Source organism: Lissotriton vulgaris, chromosome 10, assembly GCF_964263255.1.
Source record: "Lissotriton vulgaris chromosome 10, aLisVul1.2, whole genome shotgun sequence".
Taxonomy (NCBI): Eukaryota; Metazoa; Chordata; class Amphibia; order Caudata; family Salamandridae; genus Lissotriton; species Lissotriton vulgaris.
Genome location: NC_141698.1, coordinates 367,487,291 through 367,504,787, shown reverse-complemented (window position 1 = coordinate 367,504,787; position 17,497 = coordinate 367,487,291). Strand labels below are relative to the sequence as shown.

The following is a 17,497-nucleotide window of genomic DNA, read 5'->3' as shown; positions in this document are numbered from 1 at the left end:
ATTTTGGACTTTAATGTTAATCAGACCATTTCCTTCCCTACTTTCTTTCAGCACCATTCCATACCTGCTGAAAGGGTTCTCGTTTCTCTAGACATCAGGCAAGTCTTAACATTTTATCTGTACAGAACAAAAGATATCCAAAAGTCAGACCAATTGTTTGTACACATTGAGCCGGTCGTTACAGATCTTGCCACATCCAAGCAGTCCATATCCCGATGGATAGTATCTTGCATTCTATTATGCTATTAGAAGGCAAGTAAGATTGTGTCCGGAACACCTAAAGCTCATTCCACTAGAGGGAAAGCGGCTACTGCTGCTTTAATGAGAAATGTACTAATAACTGAGATTTGTAAGGTGCCTACATTGAAATCTGTTCACACTTTTACCAAACATTTTTGGGATTCAGTTTCTAGGACAGATGCTCAAATAGTACAGGCTTCCCAGAGAAATGTATTTGCTTAATTTGGTCATTTGATCATTGCCTCTGTTTTCCACTGCTCTTTGTTGGGTATGGGCTTGCTACTCTGTTCATTGCTTATGGCCATCAATGGAGATCCACTGAGAGCAAAGAAATGGTTTCTTACCTGTAATCCCAGTTTTCTCAGGGAAATCTCCATTGAAGTCATAAGAAACCCTCCCGCCTCTCCGTTGGAGATGACAGAGATGGTTATTGAACCTATCGAACACTGCCACATCTCGGCAAAAAGAACTGAAGCAACTGCCACCTGCTGGGCATGATGGGATACTGATGGCCTCTGGGCCCTTAAAGGCTGAGGCACTGTTTTCACATTTACATAAGGGCAGCCTATAGGACCACACTGTCCTTTTTTCCTTCATCTTTCTCCTTTTAAAAAGGGGCTGTGAAAGAGATTAAAGTAATCAAATAACTGTTTACCAAGTTGGCCTTAGATTTATATGTACATATGTATTCATTACTCTTTTTTAAATGCAATCTGAATAAATTTACCATTATAGCCTTTCTTATAGGCTGCAAAATATTCATGTCTTAACTGTTTTTACAGGCCTTCCTGAAGGAAGGTGAACATCTACACTTAACAAGATATGTTATGAAAAGTGCTCCAGCATCCCCGCACATGGGTGGGACTATTCAGTGCTTATGATTTCATTGGTAATTCCCCTGTAAGGGAACCGAGGTTACAGGTAAGAAACCATTCCTTCATTGGAACTTCCTATTTTCACTGTATTCTGAAGTGGAGTGAGGTTGGACAGAGCCACCCTGTGAGATTAACAAGTGTTCCAAACTCTGGGCCATATGCATGAACGATTTGCCTCCATATTTCTGGTATCCGAGCTTGGGTTGTGCAATTGGCCTGCCGTTGACTGACCTACAATACAGTGGCGATGCAAGGGGATGCAACTCCTTATGCCTAGGACATTGTGCGTAGGACTGGGCTTCTTCTGGAAGGCTTTCAAGGACTATCAGGGCAGGGTTGATATAGTCTTCTTTTCCCTTTTTCAAGCAGAATCAGTCAGATATATTTTGTATTCACTAGTACTTTTGACTTTGTAGCAAGATGTTAATAATTCTTCTATATATAGAGGATATCACCTTTTTAGGAAGGAGTTTGGAAAGAACCCTGCTTTTAAGCGCGGACCTGAGCATCTTTTGGATGAGGATCACTAAAAAAAATGTCTCAACTGCAAGTATCAGAATATCCCAGAGACAACCATTTTGCAATACTTCTTAGTAATCACAAAGAATAGCAACCAAATTTAATCACAGACGTTCCCTAATTTGCTGATGACAGTAAGGTTGGATTTTTGAAATCCTTTTGTCAGGATCTCTCCCCAACCAATTCGGCTGTTTGCCACTTTCCAAGCCTTCGCTACCGATTGAGTTTGGTGCAATAGTTTCCATGACCCCCTTTGTCCTATAAAGGGCTATGGGTAGCCCCAGGGTTCTAGTTGATACTTGTCGACTCTAAAGGAGGGCTCCTCCTGCAAGAGGAAGACCCACTCACTCGTCACTTAGTGACGGAGTAATCCATCCGCCTAACTTTAAATCGGACCCAAAGAAACGAAGATGTATGTGTTCTGATAAATGTAGCGTAAAGTTGTCTTTCAAATGACCTCTGCTTATCAAAGCTGTTCCTCTGGATCTCACTCACTCTGGCGTTTAGTTTATTTCTGCTTTCAAGTGGCCTGAAAACTGTTTGGACTTTACTGGTTTCAAAAAGCAATACATGTGTGCAAGTGGTCTGTCTCATTCTGGCTGTCTGTGTTATTTCTATAATTAACTAATTTAGGATAGATCAGAGACCCAATTCAGAAATATTTTGCTGTTGTGTAGATGTGACTTAGTGTTGTATGACGGATTTAGTGCTGTATTCCAGGAGGGATCCAGCAAATCTTCAGTACGTTAGTAGTACTAAAATAGCAAGCACCATTTTTTGGGTAAATCGGGCCTTAAGTGTTTCCTGAATAGTTTAGTTGGCCCCTTCATTGGACACGGAAAGCTGGAACTTGGTTCCCAACCGAGTTAATAGTTGTAACATCTACTGTGGGTTTGAGCTACAATGAAATCTGCCAAGTGGCACTAGGTTTCAGGTGGCGGGACACAAACCCAAAGCTAATGTTTTTTTATAGCCGACAGTCCCCGGCCTTTCATTTGTGGTTGGAATTCATGTTACTTATTTACCAGCCAAGTGAAGTTTCTGTTCACCCCAGCACTTCCGTAGCTCATAGACGGAGAGCAAAACAAGTGGCATAATGAATGTGTTTGTCGCACTTCACTGCACTCCGCAAAACTAGGTTCCTGCCCTGGAACCGATCCCACCTGTAGACTGGAGGAGTCCAGTTGTTTGCTTAGCTCGTTCTAGAGAACAAAAGGTTCCTCTTTTTCAAAAGGAATATTGTTTTCATTGTGGTACTTTGTATATCACTGCTGAACGTGCTCACCATGCTTAATCCTTCCACGCCGTCCCCTCAAACCGCCATCGTTTTGCTGTTTCTAATGTGAAAAATACTTTACCAAAATCACTAACTGCTTACCAGACTTACATTATAACTCGCAGCAGGGAGTGCAGAGCATGTAGAACATTGAACGTTTCATTGCAAAGATCTCCTTGCAGGCTGCAGGATGCAGTACACTTGGAAGTAGTGCAGGGTTCACACAGACATACAACAGCTAGAGTAAAGTACTGCCCAACAAGGAGCAGGTGAGGTGTTCATACAACAGGCAAAGCAGAGGTACCGGCAGGGCTAGTCTATTCGTGCAGCGGTTCTATTTCACTTACAAATACAATGTTAAAGGGTACAGGCAGAAATAGGAATGGGGATGGAAGAGTGGACAGTAGCACGAAACAAAAACACAAGCTGAGTGGACAAGATTAGAAAAAGAGGTAATGCAAACTCAGAACTGACATTTTTAAATTAATTTTTCTGCCCAGTATAAAACTGCATTTTACATATCGGGAGATGGACCACGCCCCTCCTCTCAATACCCTCGAATGCCTCTGTCAGTTTCTAGGACGAGAAAGTGAATGAAGCATTTGGGACACTGGGCAATCCTGCGAGGCTGGGCTCTGGCAATGGGCAATTCAGTGTAGATAGCCCTGTTCAGATGTGGTCTTTGGAAGACCGGTCATGAGGCCTGGCAAAGTTGATGACGGTTAAGTCTTTTCCACTGTCTCTGCGAGACAGAATGAGACCACACATGAGTCTCTGTGGCATGAATCATGCTAGGTGCAGAGGGAGCAGGAGAAGCCTACTGAAAGCCCTAGCTCCTGGTCAAAAACTCACCATTGCTAAATTGTATTTCATTGTACTTGCATTTATGTGGTGCTTATTACCCGTGGTGATGCGTCAGAACTCTTTTTCAGCGAGTAGCTCGCTACTCCGGAACCCATAAAGGATTAGTGGTTAATTAGTATAGTGTAATATGAAAGTAATTTGAGTGGTGGATATGTTAGTCAGTTATTTGGATTGTGAAGGATAATGGAGGGATAGAAGAGGGAAAATGATTTTGCATTTGTATAGCGCTTGCTACCCCTGGTGAGGTGTTGAAGTGCCTTAGTGAGTAGAACGCTACACCGGAACACAAACAGGACTAGTGGTGAATTAGTATAGTGTAATATGAAAGTAATTTGAGTGGTGAATATGCTAGTCCGTTATTTGGATTGAGGTGGATGCTGATGCTTGTAGGATGCATCAGTTTGGACAATTAGAATCACTGCTCTGTGTTAGCAACAATAGGCACAGTACACTCACATACAGGACTGCAAAGGTAGTACTTTTTAGCAGGTGACACAAACTAGGGGAGGAAGGTTATATGGCTCCTGCCTTCTTCCAAGACTAACACGCCTCTAAACACCACTGCAAGACTGTGCACCGTCCAGCGGCTGTATCACTAGATGCTAACGCAAAGAAAACATTCCCAAAATAAAGTGCATTATTTGAAACCATAATAAGATCTGCATTGATTCAAGTGCTCAGCCACTCTGCATGCTGACCTATGCTCAAAATGTTTATCTTCTCTGTTTTGTCTGGACAACTCCTAAACAATCTCTTGTTGAGGTTTTAAAAAATGAACAAGCCGATCTTTTACTACAAATAGATCTTCAGACTGAGATCAGCGGTGTAAAACTGGACAACCTTAGCATCTCTCAAGAAATAGGTTTATTGAAAGCATAACTCTGGGGTCACAGTCTTCCCGTAGTGTCCTGCAGTCTGAGATTAGCAGCTGACATCAGGACCTCCAGAACCCCTTTCAGTAACAAGCATTTGCAATGCAATAGGTCTCGCAGTTGTGAAAGTCTAAGCTATTGGCATTGTAAATGGCAATTCCTTTTATTTATGTGTTGGTTTTCAACACATAAATAAAAGGCATTGTCATGTACAATGCCAATAGCTTAAACTCTCGCAAATGCGAGACCTATTGCATTGCAAATGCCTGTGGTGCGATTGTTACTTTTTTAAAGCACATTACAGTGGATGTTTGCCTCAGATGTGTTGTTAGGTCTGCATCCGTGAAGCGAACGCCAAAGAGAGAAAGAAACACTCTCATGATCGCTGAATACACTTTAAAGATGCCATCGCATCAGCCATTGAACGACGACCATGTTTGAAATGCCACTTCTTGAGGCAATGATTTTATTTTTACGTTTTGCTCGGAATCATTGAAGCAAAAAACTCGTTGAGAAAGCAGCTCAGTAGCTGGGCGACTGTTTGCAGCCCACCCGTTCGTATCCCGGTGGGGCCAATTCAGACATACATCTTTTAATGCTCGATTACTTGAATATATTTGGTTAAGGAACACCTACAAAGCCACATAGCATTGTGACCACGAGTGCTGTATAACGAGCAAGTGAGTGCATTAACCAGAAGGCAATCCAAATCTGGAACGCTGTGCAAAAACCGCTCTGCACACAGCAATAAATATACACCGCTAATCAATGGCTGGCCTAAATTTGAAGTGGCCAAGTAACATTTTAATGTTGACAGTTGTTTCAATGGGGTGGAATGACAGATACGATTTATTGAGAGACACCTAACCGTGTCACTAGGTTGTTAAACAAGAATGCTCCGGTTGTCCACTAATTGGACACGGAAAGCGTGCTGCAAGATAACGACATTGGTAGATGTGCGCTACACAAATGAGAGGGAATGGCAATGCTAAGTAATGAAAATGAAAGATTCATTACAAATCTCAAAATGCAAAGCACAGTTAGTTAAAAATCCAGGGCCAGCTGAAGGAGTCACCCCTGACACTGGGCCACTCAGCAGTCATAGTGGAACAGGCACCTAAGACCCCTTCCCAAGTTGCAGAAGCAGCAGACACACATAGCCTTGGAGTACAGTTGCACACGTGCACTATCTGGAGTAAAAGGGTGTCTTTCCAGCTCTGTTGCTCTTGCCTAATTATGCCCCTTGGTTCGGCCCCCCACACCCCAGGGGGAGGGGGATAGTGGGAGGATGAACACTAGAGGGGGCGGGGTGTTCCTTGGAAGCAGTAATAATAGTTGTGTGCCTGGCAATCAATAGCTCTGCCTGGCTTGACAATATCCCGTCACCGTAGTACACTGAGAACGTGCTGTAAAGCACACAGGGCGTGTCTGGGTGGAGTGTGGGTCAGGTGAACCGTTTGAACTTGCTGGCTACAAGCCTGAAGGAGTGTGGCAGTGGGCCGAGGCGGAGGCGCAGGGGAGGGAGGGATGCGGGCATTATAACAGAAGTCAGCACCCAGCAATATTTGAATGGTGGGCGGCCGAGGGTAGGTGATATCTCTCCCATCCCCACTCTGACACAACTCCGACAAGCTCGCTTAGTGCAGCGAGGGCGCCGAGCGTCGGCCTGCGCACACAGGAACACTCACAGTGGCAGCACAAGGTAGGGTGCAGGTAGACTCCCTAGGACTGGACAGTCGCCGAGGTCTGGACCAGACCAGATGGGAGGAGCAGGAGATGACGCGCTCGTCGAGAGGGTACACGCCGGGTGGCTCGCGGCTGGTTGATAACGTCACAGAAGCTGCTGCTCGGCAGGGTCGAGTACACTGGCTCTGCCTTAGCCTTAACCTACTAGCGTTAACGTCATTCAAATGACTCGCCGTATATTCTTACAATAATGGCATTAGTTCACTTGGGCGGATAGACTAGAGGTGGCAGGATGCCGCTGTCCTAGCCAAACACTCATTCATACGAGTAGTAAATACATCTGTTACAGCCACTGACTGGAGGCGGAGACGTGCAGCAGGTAAATACTGTGCCTCATGCACGTGTAGTTTCCAGGCCCCATAACCAATGACTAATTAACAAACCGTTCTTTGACCAATCAACAGGTCGCAATGCAGTTCCGTGGTCCCTCAGCCAAGAAACATTTTACCCGTCCTAGCAAATCATAAACCAGGGTTCTAACCCTTAGTCTAACGTGCAGCCGATGAACAATTAAAAAGTTCTCTTCCGGTTAATCCCGTAAAAGTGCTCTCGTTCGATCCTACACCTCAGCAGTTTTAGTGCTAAGCGAGACTTCATCCTCCCATGAATGTATGATTGTTAAAGCGTAGCTGAAGCTCGTAGCAGCTGTGGTGTAGACATATACTGTTTTTATGTCAGCTGATCGGTACAGAATCATTAATTTCTGTACAGTATGAAAGTAAAACCAACAAGGAGGGTCCATCCACTGCAATGCCTCCTTCCAGCAAGGAGAACAAGGCAACAATAACGAAAACGGCATGCACACAAAAAAGAAAAGGGGCGGGAACAGGATAATGAATCCCGCCCCTCCAGGACTCCCTGACCTGCCTCATGGTTGCCAAGGCAATATTTCTAAAAATATTGTCGTGCTACCGTAAGGCAGGTCATGGAGTCCTCGAGAGGCGGGATCCTGAGCAGACAAATCTGCTAAACAGGAGCTTTTTCCAATGGCAGACCTCCGTTTCCAGAGGCCTGCCAATGGAAAAAAGAGGCGTGGCTTCACGCCATACTGAAATCCCCTGCTCACAATATCTCAATCTGAAACACAGCCGGAGATTTCTGCTAGAATGCAAAACCTCCATTGCATCTTGCCACGGACGTTTATGGAAGCACGATTTCAGAGTCACAAATGTGATCTTCCACTACATGGATCAGTGCTGGACTACAGGATAGCCATCTGCCTCGTACCTTTCAACAACAAGGTTGACAGTGGCACAACTGTTGGGTCACAAGCTCCTCGAGCATGCAACCCGTTGAACTCTGCAATGAGACAGCAGCAGGAATACTGCAGGTTATGAAGTGAATTGAATATTATCCTGTACCGCCAACCTATGACTACTTATTTAACCAGAGCGTTACTTATGCAGGCAAAAAAGTACTTCACTAGACTTGTGCAGTTGGTAACAGTGCCACCTTAAATGAAATGACAGAAGGAACTAAAGGATCCTCTTTTCTTCAGGTTCCTAGGTCGAAAATATTGGATTTAGAATATGGTTAATAATGTATGTGTAAACGCCTTACTGGTTGAATCTTTACTAAAGCGCGCCACCACCCTTGCCTAACCCATTTCCTTCATCTTTTCTTTGGTATGCTGAAGCGCATTGTGTTCTGCACATGGATCCCAAGAGATCACCAACACAAAAATTAATCGTATCAGTATGGTTTTGGAGACTTCATTTCAGTCGTTTAGCATCACTACACTGGACACCTCTCCTCTACTCTTGTTTTCCTGCTCTTCTAACCTGCTTCAGGTTTTTTAATTTATAATTGTATCTTACAAAGAAAATCATGCTTACTTGTTTTGCTACTGGTCATTTTTTAACTTTAATAAAGCTGAAATACAGCGTAGATTACCCTGATAGACTGTTAATTTATTGTTTGTGAACCAATGACTTTGAGTGTTGGGCATGAACATTGCAACCACAAGAACAATTCTTGAGTATAATCTAACTACCCTGCTCCAGTGGGAATGCATTGCTACAAGCTGCTTCTGTAGATGCGATGGAACGCCTTACAAAAGACCACAGCAGTCTTGTACTCGCCTTGGAAATGCAGCACTGTTGGTCTGGTCTTTGGCATATGATCTTTGTATGGGCCATTTGTCCCAATTTTAGGATGCAAGCTGTAGATTCTTCTATTTAAGTAGGTGTTACATTATTTTGAAGGTATGTTTAACCTAATAGAAGACAAAGGTAGGTTCAATCTTCATATAATTATTTTCCTTGCCAGGTAATGGATACTGACACCATGCTAACATCATGTCTTTAACTGTGGGATGGATATCGATTTGTTTAATTATCTACAAGTTGTGAATTAAATATATCATCAATAACAGTAACAATCTCAGGAAGTTCAGTGCTCACTGTTGAGATTTGGTATGGCAGTTCGAAATTCCAACAGTGTCAGCTCAGCCCTTGGTCTTTCTGAAGTTTTATAAAGGTATTACCAATTTTCATTGGGGATTATTAATTGTGTATACTATGTTCTATAGAACATTTTTCCTTAAATCTCGATTTCAATTACAAATTATTATAAGAACCCTACCTCTAATTCATTTGTACTACACCTCTGCCGCACCCCCTCAATTTTCATTCTTCTAGGTATTTCTCTATTGCTGTTGTTCATCCTTGTACCTTATCCATTTACCATAAATGTAATATGTGCATTGGTTTATTTCATAAAAGGAGAATAGGGATGCTGAGAAGTTATTTTTGTTCATGTGACACTTCATTCAGGGACTAGTAAGTTCGCATTAAAGGTGCTGCAAAGAATTGGTAGGCTTAATTGGACAGCCAGAGTGTAATCTATATAAAAAGGCAATCTGTGTTGAATTGTAACTTGCAACCTGTGCTCACCAACACAATCTTAATAAAAAAGTGTGCAAAAAATCTACCTTCACTGTTGCCTAGAATTAACCTTTAACTCAGTGGTAAGAAGCTAAGGGTTCAAGTTTAACATTGTCTGTCTTCCAACAGGCCAATGAGGTGACCGACAGTGCCTATGTGGGCTCTGAAAGCACGTACAGTGAGTGTGAGACCTTTACCGATGAAGACACAGGCGCGCTGGCGCACCATGAAATGGGCGATGAGGTGGAGCCAGACAATGCGATTGAGGTCCATCTGAATGGGTCACTGCTGCTTTCCACGGGGCGGTAAGACGTCATTTTTATTATCTTTTTTTACTGCCAAATTATACCTGAACTGAGATAAGCTTTACAAAAAACATAAACAAGAGTAGCACATCAGCCTCACAGTCCAATTTTCCAAAAAAGTTAACACATTTAGTTAACAGTACAGGACTAAAAACTGTGCAAACCTCAAACTGAGTAAGCAGATAACATCTTTTGTGGCCTCCTGACCGGGCGTTGGTTGGTAGTAATTCTATCCTTATACTCGAAATGTCAGCGAGAAACCAGTATATTCTACATAAAATGCTTTGTTTTTCGTCTATAAGATACTTGTGACAATGTGTTTGTGCATTTTCAACAAGGTTTCTGGCAGTATTTTGGTAGGCAGCTAAAAGCATTATGGTAGAGGGTGACTGTTGAAGAAGGCATGTTAGATCTCACATTAGATTGTGGCACTAGGTTTAATCAGGCAAGACAGATTTGGGAATTGTCTGTTAGAGAACGGGCTATCATCATTCCGAAGAAAGCAAACAATGAGATTAACATCATCTATTTTCATGATGCAGGAAGGCTGTTAAAGAAACATTTTCAAACACACAAGATGATTAAACACTGAGATTTCCCTATGTATATGATTTTATGCTGTAGAGCTTTTAAATGTATTATGTCTTTGCCCACTCATTCACAGTTAACAGTATTTTCAACTGTCCTGTTATTTTTGTAGTTTTAGTCATTGGTTCTAAAATGAAACTAAAGAATCTGAAGCAGCCAGAAGGTTCAAACATTCTTTATACACTGTATGTACAAGATTTTACAGAGCACTTCACAAAAAGTATGGCCTGTGTCTCAGTTGGCTTTGGTTCTGGTAGAGGCACAAAGCGAAATTGGCCTAGGTATCTAATTTTATTCAACCTAGTACATAAACAATGGCTTACTGGGTCAGGGAAGATCTCCTTATTTAGAGGCATTGGGTTGGATACCAAATGAGATTAAATAATAATATGTGCAGATGATATTCATCTGTGTATTACTGACCGAGAACAATTGATAGGCAAGTTAATGGAGGCCTTTTAGGTGCTGGTAAAGATTATTAGTGCCCCCCCCATAACATTTTGTCCACATAAGCTATCCACGCCAAATTTGCATACTTTTTTTCCAACATTCGGAGGATTCTATAGATAACCAAGGTTTGTAGATTTGCCAGGTGGGGACTGAGACATTTCCCATAATATTGCAAAATTTGGGGGTTTTTTGTGTGAAAAAAGTGCTGCAGAAGAAAGCATCTGTTAATTTTTCTGCAAATGGCATCAACGAAGGTCTGAGGTGCTAAAATCACAATTTTCCCAGCTTTCAGGAATAGGCAAACTTGATTCAGAACACTAAATGCTTTACCACAAATTTGTAAAGAAGAGGAGTTTGGTCCTGGGGTGCAGGGGTAGCTGGACCAATTGAAATAGGAACAATAAAGAATTTGCTGGCCCCCACGTGGATTTTTGTCTCAAATTTTAAGAATACACAAACAAAGAAATTCACTTCTGCTTGTGGGGGTATTTTATTTAAACCCTTTAGAATTTTATCAAGTTTCTTTATATATTTTCATGGGTGAGAAAGATACTTATATACAACATTTATACATATATACAACTATTATACAACAAACATATATACAAATATAGACAGTTTATGTACAATCTTCTTTTTCAAAAGCAACGGTTTCACAAATAATGACTCTTTGCAAAATATTTCTCACTTATAATTACCACAAAATGAAATAGTAACAAAAAAGGCAACCAAATTATTTTAAGAAAGGTCAATATCAACTTTGGAGAAAAAGTCAAAGTGATAAACAATAAATTCTTGTTCACTTTCTTTTAGTGCCTGCCGACGCGTTTCGAATTAAATTACAGATTCGAAACGCGTCGGCAGGCACTAAAAGAAAGTGAACAAGAATTTATTGTTTATCACTTTGACTTTTTCTCCAAAGTCAATATTGTCCTTTCTTAAAATAATTTGATTGCCTTTTTTGTTACTATTTCATTTTGTGGTAATTATAAGTGAGAAATATTTCGCAAAGAGTCATTATTTGTGAAACCGTTGCTTTTGAAAAAGAAGATTGTACATAAACTGTCTATATTTGTATATATGTTTGTTGTATAATAGTTGTATATATGTATAAATGTTGTATATAAGTATCTTTCTCACCCATGAAAATATATAAAGAAACTTGATAAAATTCTAAAGGGTTTAAATAAAATACCCCCACAAGCAGAAGTGAATTTCTTTGTTTGTGTATTCTTAAAATTTGAGACAAAAATCCACGTGGGGGACAGCAAATTCTTTATTGTTCCTTTACCACAAATTTGGCATTTTACTGAGAGATTCCCAATTTTATGTGTTTTAACCGCCTTCCAGTTTGTGGTAGAAACGGGTGTGAACCCCATGCTGGATTCCAGAAAGTTATGCAATTCTTAAAACTAGACACAGTTCGGAATTCAGTAAGGGTTGATTGTGTGTACATCTTACTAGGTTTACCTATAAAAAGTAACAGTTGAAATAAAAAGAATATTGATAATCAGTTGAAAGAAATCAGCCATTTGTGTCTACGTTTTCATCTGTAACTTCTTACTATGGCAGATTTTCAAAAGCAACTTACGGTTATGTCCACTGTACCCTTCTGTTTGCGGGTATGTATAGGTCTTGTAGCTTTCTCCTAGGAACCCGCAGTACCCAGGGTCAACAACCGAGCTGCTCCTTACAATTATTTTTCATTGTGTACCAACTATACAGCCATTCATATGATAAATTATATAGAATGGGAAAAGGGGTATGAAGGAAAACTCTATTTCTCAAATGTTTACCAGATACTGAGTGCTGTGCCGACAGCTACATCATCAAAAAAAGTGTAGACTAAAACATCTAAACCGTCATTGTTGACGGATGCTTCGTCATTGATGGTCTGTTCATTTTCAAGAGAATCCTCGAGGGTTTGCTCTTTGCCATTACACTTATCGACAACACTTAAGCGGACAAGCCTGTCATCGATGGCGGTTCCATCAGATGATCCAATTTCGAAGGCAGAGGTCCAATTGCTATCATTCTCTGCGCCAAGGTCAACGACACCAAAGATATCAGCGGACGGTTCTTCAGCGGATGCTCGGTCGGCAGGTGCTACGCCGGTGGGTGATCTGTCGGCGGATACTCCGTCTGCGGGTGTTCTGTCTGCGTGAGCTCCTTCTGCGTGAGCTTCGTCTGTGGGTGCACCTTCGACAGTACATTTGACTCAAGCTACATTGAGTTCTGATCCATCTATGCACACATTGTCCGCATTGCTGAGCTACAAAAGGTCAAAGAGACCACTCTCATTCCATCAATGTCTAAGCGCAGATCTTCGCAAGAAGTAATATTAACTGCAAATACTTCTGCAAGTAAAGTATCTCTAGTCCTATAGAATAACTGTTTGATGAGGAAGAGGAATGTATAGATGTTGAGAGCATGTTTGTGGTGTTATACATATCAAGCGCCTGGATAATGACGATGATCAATTTTTCCATTTGTCAACAGTATGATCCTGCCCTACAGTATAGGCAGAAGGAACCTGCTATTCAAATGCTGGCTTCTCTAGTTTCAAACTTGCAGCATATGATAGAAGACTACTACAGCAGATTCCCACTCTCCGAACCAGCTGCTTCAGTTCCCCAAACCCCTGTTCTTCGACCAACTCCACTAGTGCGGTCTCTTAGACAGACCCTACTGGTATCACTACCGCCACCTTTGTGCCCAGCAACTCCTCAACCAATTATAGAGGATAGACAAACTACTGATGATGAAAGAGAAGAACATGATGATTTCTCCCTTCCCAATGAATGGGGCAATTATCAGATCTAGTCGCCTTCTCCAACGCCTCCACCAGTCGAATCCCCACCAGAGGATATAGTGGGGTTTCATACCCTAATGGAAAGAGCAGCAAGGAGATTTCAACTCCCCATGGTCACTAAGCAGTCTGACTGCTTTTTATACGATTTTAAAGAGCAGACCAAAAGACAAATGTGTGCAATTCCCATTGTAGATTTTATATAGACGGAGGGCCTTAAGGTAATGAGAATCCCAGCTTCCATACCAGCTGTGCTACCTAAGCTTGAAAAGAAATACAAGGCGCCCAACAAGTCGCCTGCCTCATTGGTCAGCCAAAACCGGATTTTGTAATATCTCGGGCAGCTCAACCGCATGCCAGGAATTCTGCTTCACCTCTATCTGCCCCTCCAGATAGAGACGAAAGATGTCTCAACAACATCTGTAAAAGAATTTCCACTATAGCGGCGACCAAAGTTAAAGCAACAAATTGACTTGCAATCCTGGGTAGATATGACTTCCAGATGTGGTTGGATATTTCATCTTTTATTGACCTTTTTTCCGAGGATTCTAAAGCAGAGGCTAAGAAAATTCTACCAGAGGGAGAGAAGATATCAGCCGAAACAACTGACTCTACAATAGACGTTCCGTCTACAGGTTTCCACCAATTAGCAAGGGCGGCAGTGTTAAGACGCCAGTGTTGGTTAATGGCTCCTTCTTACCGCTAAGAAGTGCAAACAAAGATCATTGACATACCTTATGATGGGGAATCTCTGTTTGGTCAACACCTTGATGAGGCACTCAAGGCAAATTACAAGGATACAGACACTGCAAGATCGCTAGATACCCTGAATTTAAAAAACAGTCTTTTCGTGGAGTTCAAGGCCAAGGCACCTCTTCCTTTAGGGAGGTTACAGCCAGTATAAACAATTTCCACCCTATCTTAAACAATTCTTAACTCCTCTGGGCAGCAACATCAGCAGCCATACAAACAGACGCCTTTTGCTCCTACAGACATCTAAGAGGAAAGTTATTCCACAGAGGTAGAGAAACCTCTAAGGAGCAGTGATGTTTCTATTGTGTCGTCCGCAACTTCCACCTCTATACAGGAGATGGGTGGAAAGATTTCCAGTTTCCTTCCCAAATGGTCCAAGATAACAACGGACTGATGGGTCCTTGATATGGTTACCAAGAGGCACAAATTGAAATTTCAACAGATTCTATCAAATTTTCCACCCGGGGTCCACCTCTGTCCCATCTAAACGAACTACTATCTCAAATAAACATCATGTTGTGCAAAGGAGCAATGGAAGTGGTGCCAAGAGCGTAAAGTGAGACCGGATTCTATTCAAGGTTCTTTCTCATACCGAAAAAAATGAGGGCTGGTTCCCTATCTTGGACCTCCATTAGCTCAACAAATTCCTATGAAACAAACATTTGATATGCTGTCTCTTCAGGAGGTGTTGCAACTATTGAATCAAGAGAATCATATGACTACCTTGGATCTCCAGAACACCTATTTTCACATCCCCATTACTCCAAACACAATAAATGTTTGCACTTCAGGGCGTCTGGCGCAGATTATCAAATCAGAGTCTTGACTTTCGGCCTTCGATCAGCACCCCAAGTATTTACCAAGGTATTAGCCCTAGTTGCTGCTCATATGAGATAAGCAGGAGTTCAAATATTCCCATATTTGGACGATTGCCTAATAAGTGACCATGTCTTCAAGGGTAGACATACATACGCATTCATTTCATTGGCTGATTTAATTGTGCTCTGGACACGATATGTCCCATAATGCAGCGTGTGGGAAAAACAAAATCAGCCAATGAAAAGATGTTGCACTTAGCCAATTAAAAACATGCTGCATATTGAAAAGGAGAGATAGCAATCACGGTGCCATATATGTAAATGAAGAGCCTTTGTGAAAGAGGTTTTTTACCTCGAAACGGGTCAGCCATGGAAAATTCACTGGAAGGCTGAGGAGAGCTGAATTGAAGCGAGCTGTCGAGTGCTTTTCCGAGATCTAGACATTTGGTGAATAAAAAAAAAAAAGTCCTATCTATCCTATCTATCTATCTATCTATCTATCTATCTATCTATCTATCTATCTATCTATCTATCTATCTATCTATCTATCTATCTATCTATCTATCTATCTATCTATCTATCTATCTATCTATCTATCTATCTATCTATCTATCTATCTATCTATCTCAAAGGCTTCATTGAAGCCGAAACGAGTCTCTTTGGTCTGGGGGTCGAAAGTAACCTGATACAATAAAAGAAGCCGTATAGCATCAACCTGAAGTCTGTGCCTTCTTCATTTGGAAATTCCTGTTGAAGTTAGGTGATCTGTTCATATTTATATATATATAACAAGAAAATTTGCTCCCAAATGATATTAGCGGCACACTCTGACTGCGAAGGCGCCCTGTTGCAGAATGAGCGGGTCCACAGCGCTGAAGGAAGGAATGGCGTGTCCAATTCAATTGACTGATTAATGGCAGGACTTCAACCATGTCTACTTTTAACTACCCACTTGGGCATGAATTTTCACGAAAAAATGGGGCATGGCGGCACCCACTTGGGTTAAATTTGAAATGTGAACTGCAGTAACCAGAATGCCCTGTGCACACACCCACTGGGACGGTCCCCCCTACGCTGGGGCGGGATATTTAAACTTGGTGCAGGTGTTTTCGCCTTTGCTGCTGCTGCTCTCCATTGCTTATGCCAGTGAACAAGGGTGGGTGATGCTTGAAAGGCGTATGGCAATACACATTTGGTTTCAAGAGGAAGGCTGGTGTTTGCTGCTGTCATTGAATAAAAAAAGTTTAAGCAAGGCATGTGTGTCGCCTTCATTTGGGAGCAACTTTTCTTGTTGGATATATATATATATATTTCTTCTACGCCACACCTCGATTAGGTGTAAGAATAAAGACACACACATGAAGAATCTGAAGCTGATGCTTTTATTGATGCAAACCCGCGCGCCCCCCCCCCACCCCCCCCCCCCCAAAGACAGACGCACTTCGCCTCACAATGTCCCTTGCAACACAAATGAGGTTCAGGCTAGACCTGATGAGGATTTGTACAATGAAGACTTGGATGAATTTGTTTGTGAGGCATCTGTGGAAGATTGTTGAGTTCTGGACAAAGACAAGCTTGAGAAGGTAAAGAAGGAGAAAGATATCATAAGTTGAGATGTTTAGCCCAGATATGACTATATAAAGCTCAAATTGGTAGCCGTTGGCTCATGTGGCTGATTTCATAAAGCTTTGTAGATGAAGACCCCTAGAAAAAGAGGCAAGGGCTGTAATGAGGACTGAATGTTCTAGGTTAGTTATTGATACTAGAGCATGCGCAACTCGTGATCTTGACCCTGATCTTATAAATAATGGTATTTAATTAGGCAGAGATCCTAGAAAGGGCACTCAAGCAGTATCAAGACAGGGTTCTAGATTTCATTGGCCCTTTAGCCAGAATTATGGACATGACGGAAAAGGCAAAACCGAAGAGAGTTTTTGAAGACATAGACTCATTGAGAGGATGGAGTCAGAGGGCTGTGCATTTCCCAGGAAATCCGGAAGCTGCACTAGTGGCTGAAAGAAGGAAGGCATCACTTATGCAAATTAGTTTCAAATTAGGGGACTTGGCAAAGAAAAATCTTAGTGAGGACCTAAAAGTCCTTCTCTTTGGAGAAGGGTTGGTTAAGGGTGTTGGAAAATATGTGTCAACCTTCACAAGTTTAGAAAAGATTCAGTCTTCTTTAAGTAGAGTGCTTGGGGATGAGTTTTTGAAAGGGCTAGCGCAAGGGGCTGTTCCTTCGGCCGAGGTTTCACTAGTACTGTTATCAAACTCAAGGAAGTGCATCATTCAGAGGTTTCACATCTGCCACTGGTTTCTTTCCCAAAGGGGAAGAAGGATTGATAGAGTATGCTAGGCCAGAGGAAGAGCACAGAACATGCTAACAATGCATGGTAAGTATAAAGATGCCTTTGGTTCTGTCCAAGAAAAGGTAGGGGGTCGTTTCAGAAGTTTTGTGGAGAATTGAAAGAAATTGACAGGACACCAATGGGTATTAACT

General features: G+C 41.9%; 1 protein-coding gene across 5 annotated transcripts in view; it reads left to right on the top strand.

Annotated features, from left to right (window-relative positions):
* RAB11FIP3 (RAB11 family interacting protein 3) overlaps window positions 1-17,497 on the top strand; it is a 531,587-nt gene that overhangs the window by 320,182 nt on the left and 193,908 nt on the right. For all 5 annotated transcript variants that reach the window (XM_086941175.1, XM_086941173.1, XM_086941176.1 and 2 more), the window contains exon 4: window positions 9,407-9,582. In XM_086941175.1, the coding sequence (XP_086797301.1) occupies window positions 9,407-9,582 (176 nt within the window). The remainder of the gene's footprint in view (window positions 1-9,406; window positions 9,583-17,497) is intronic.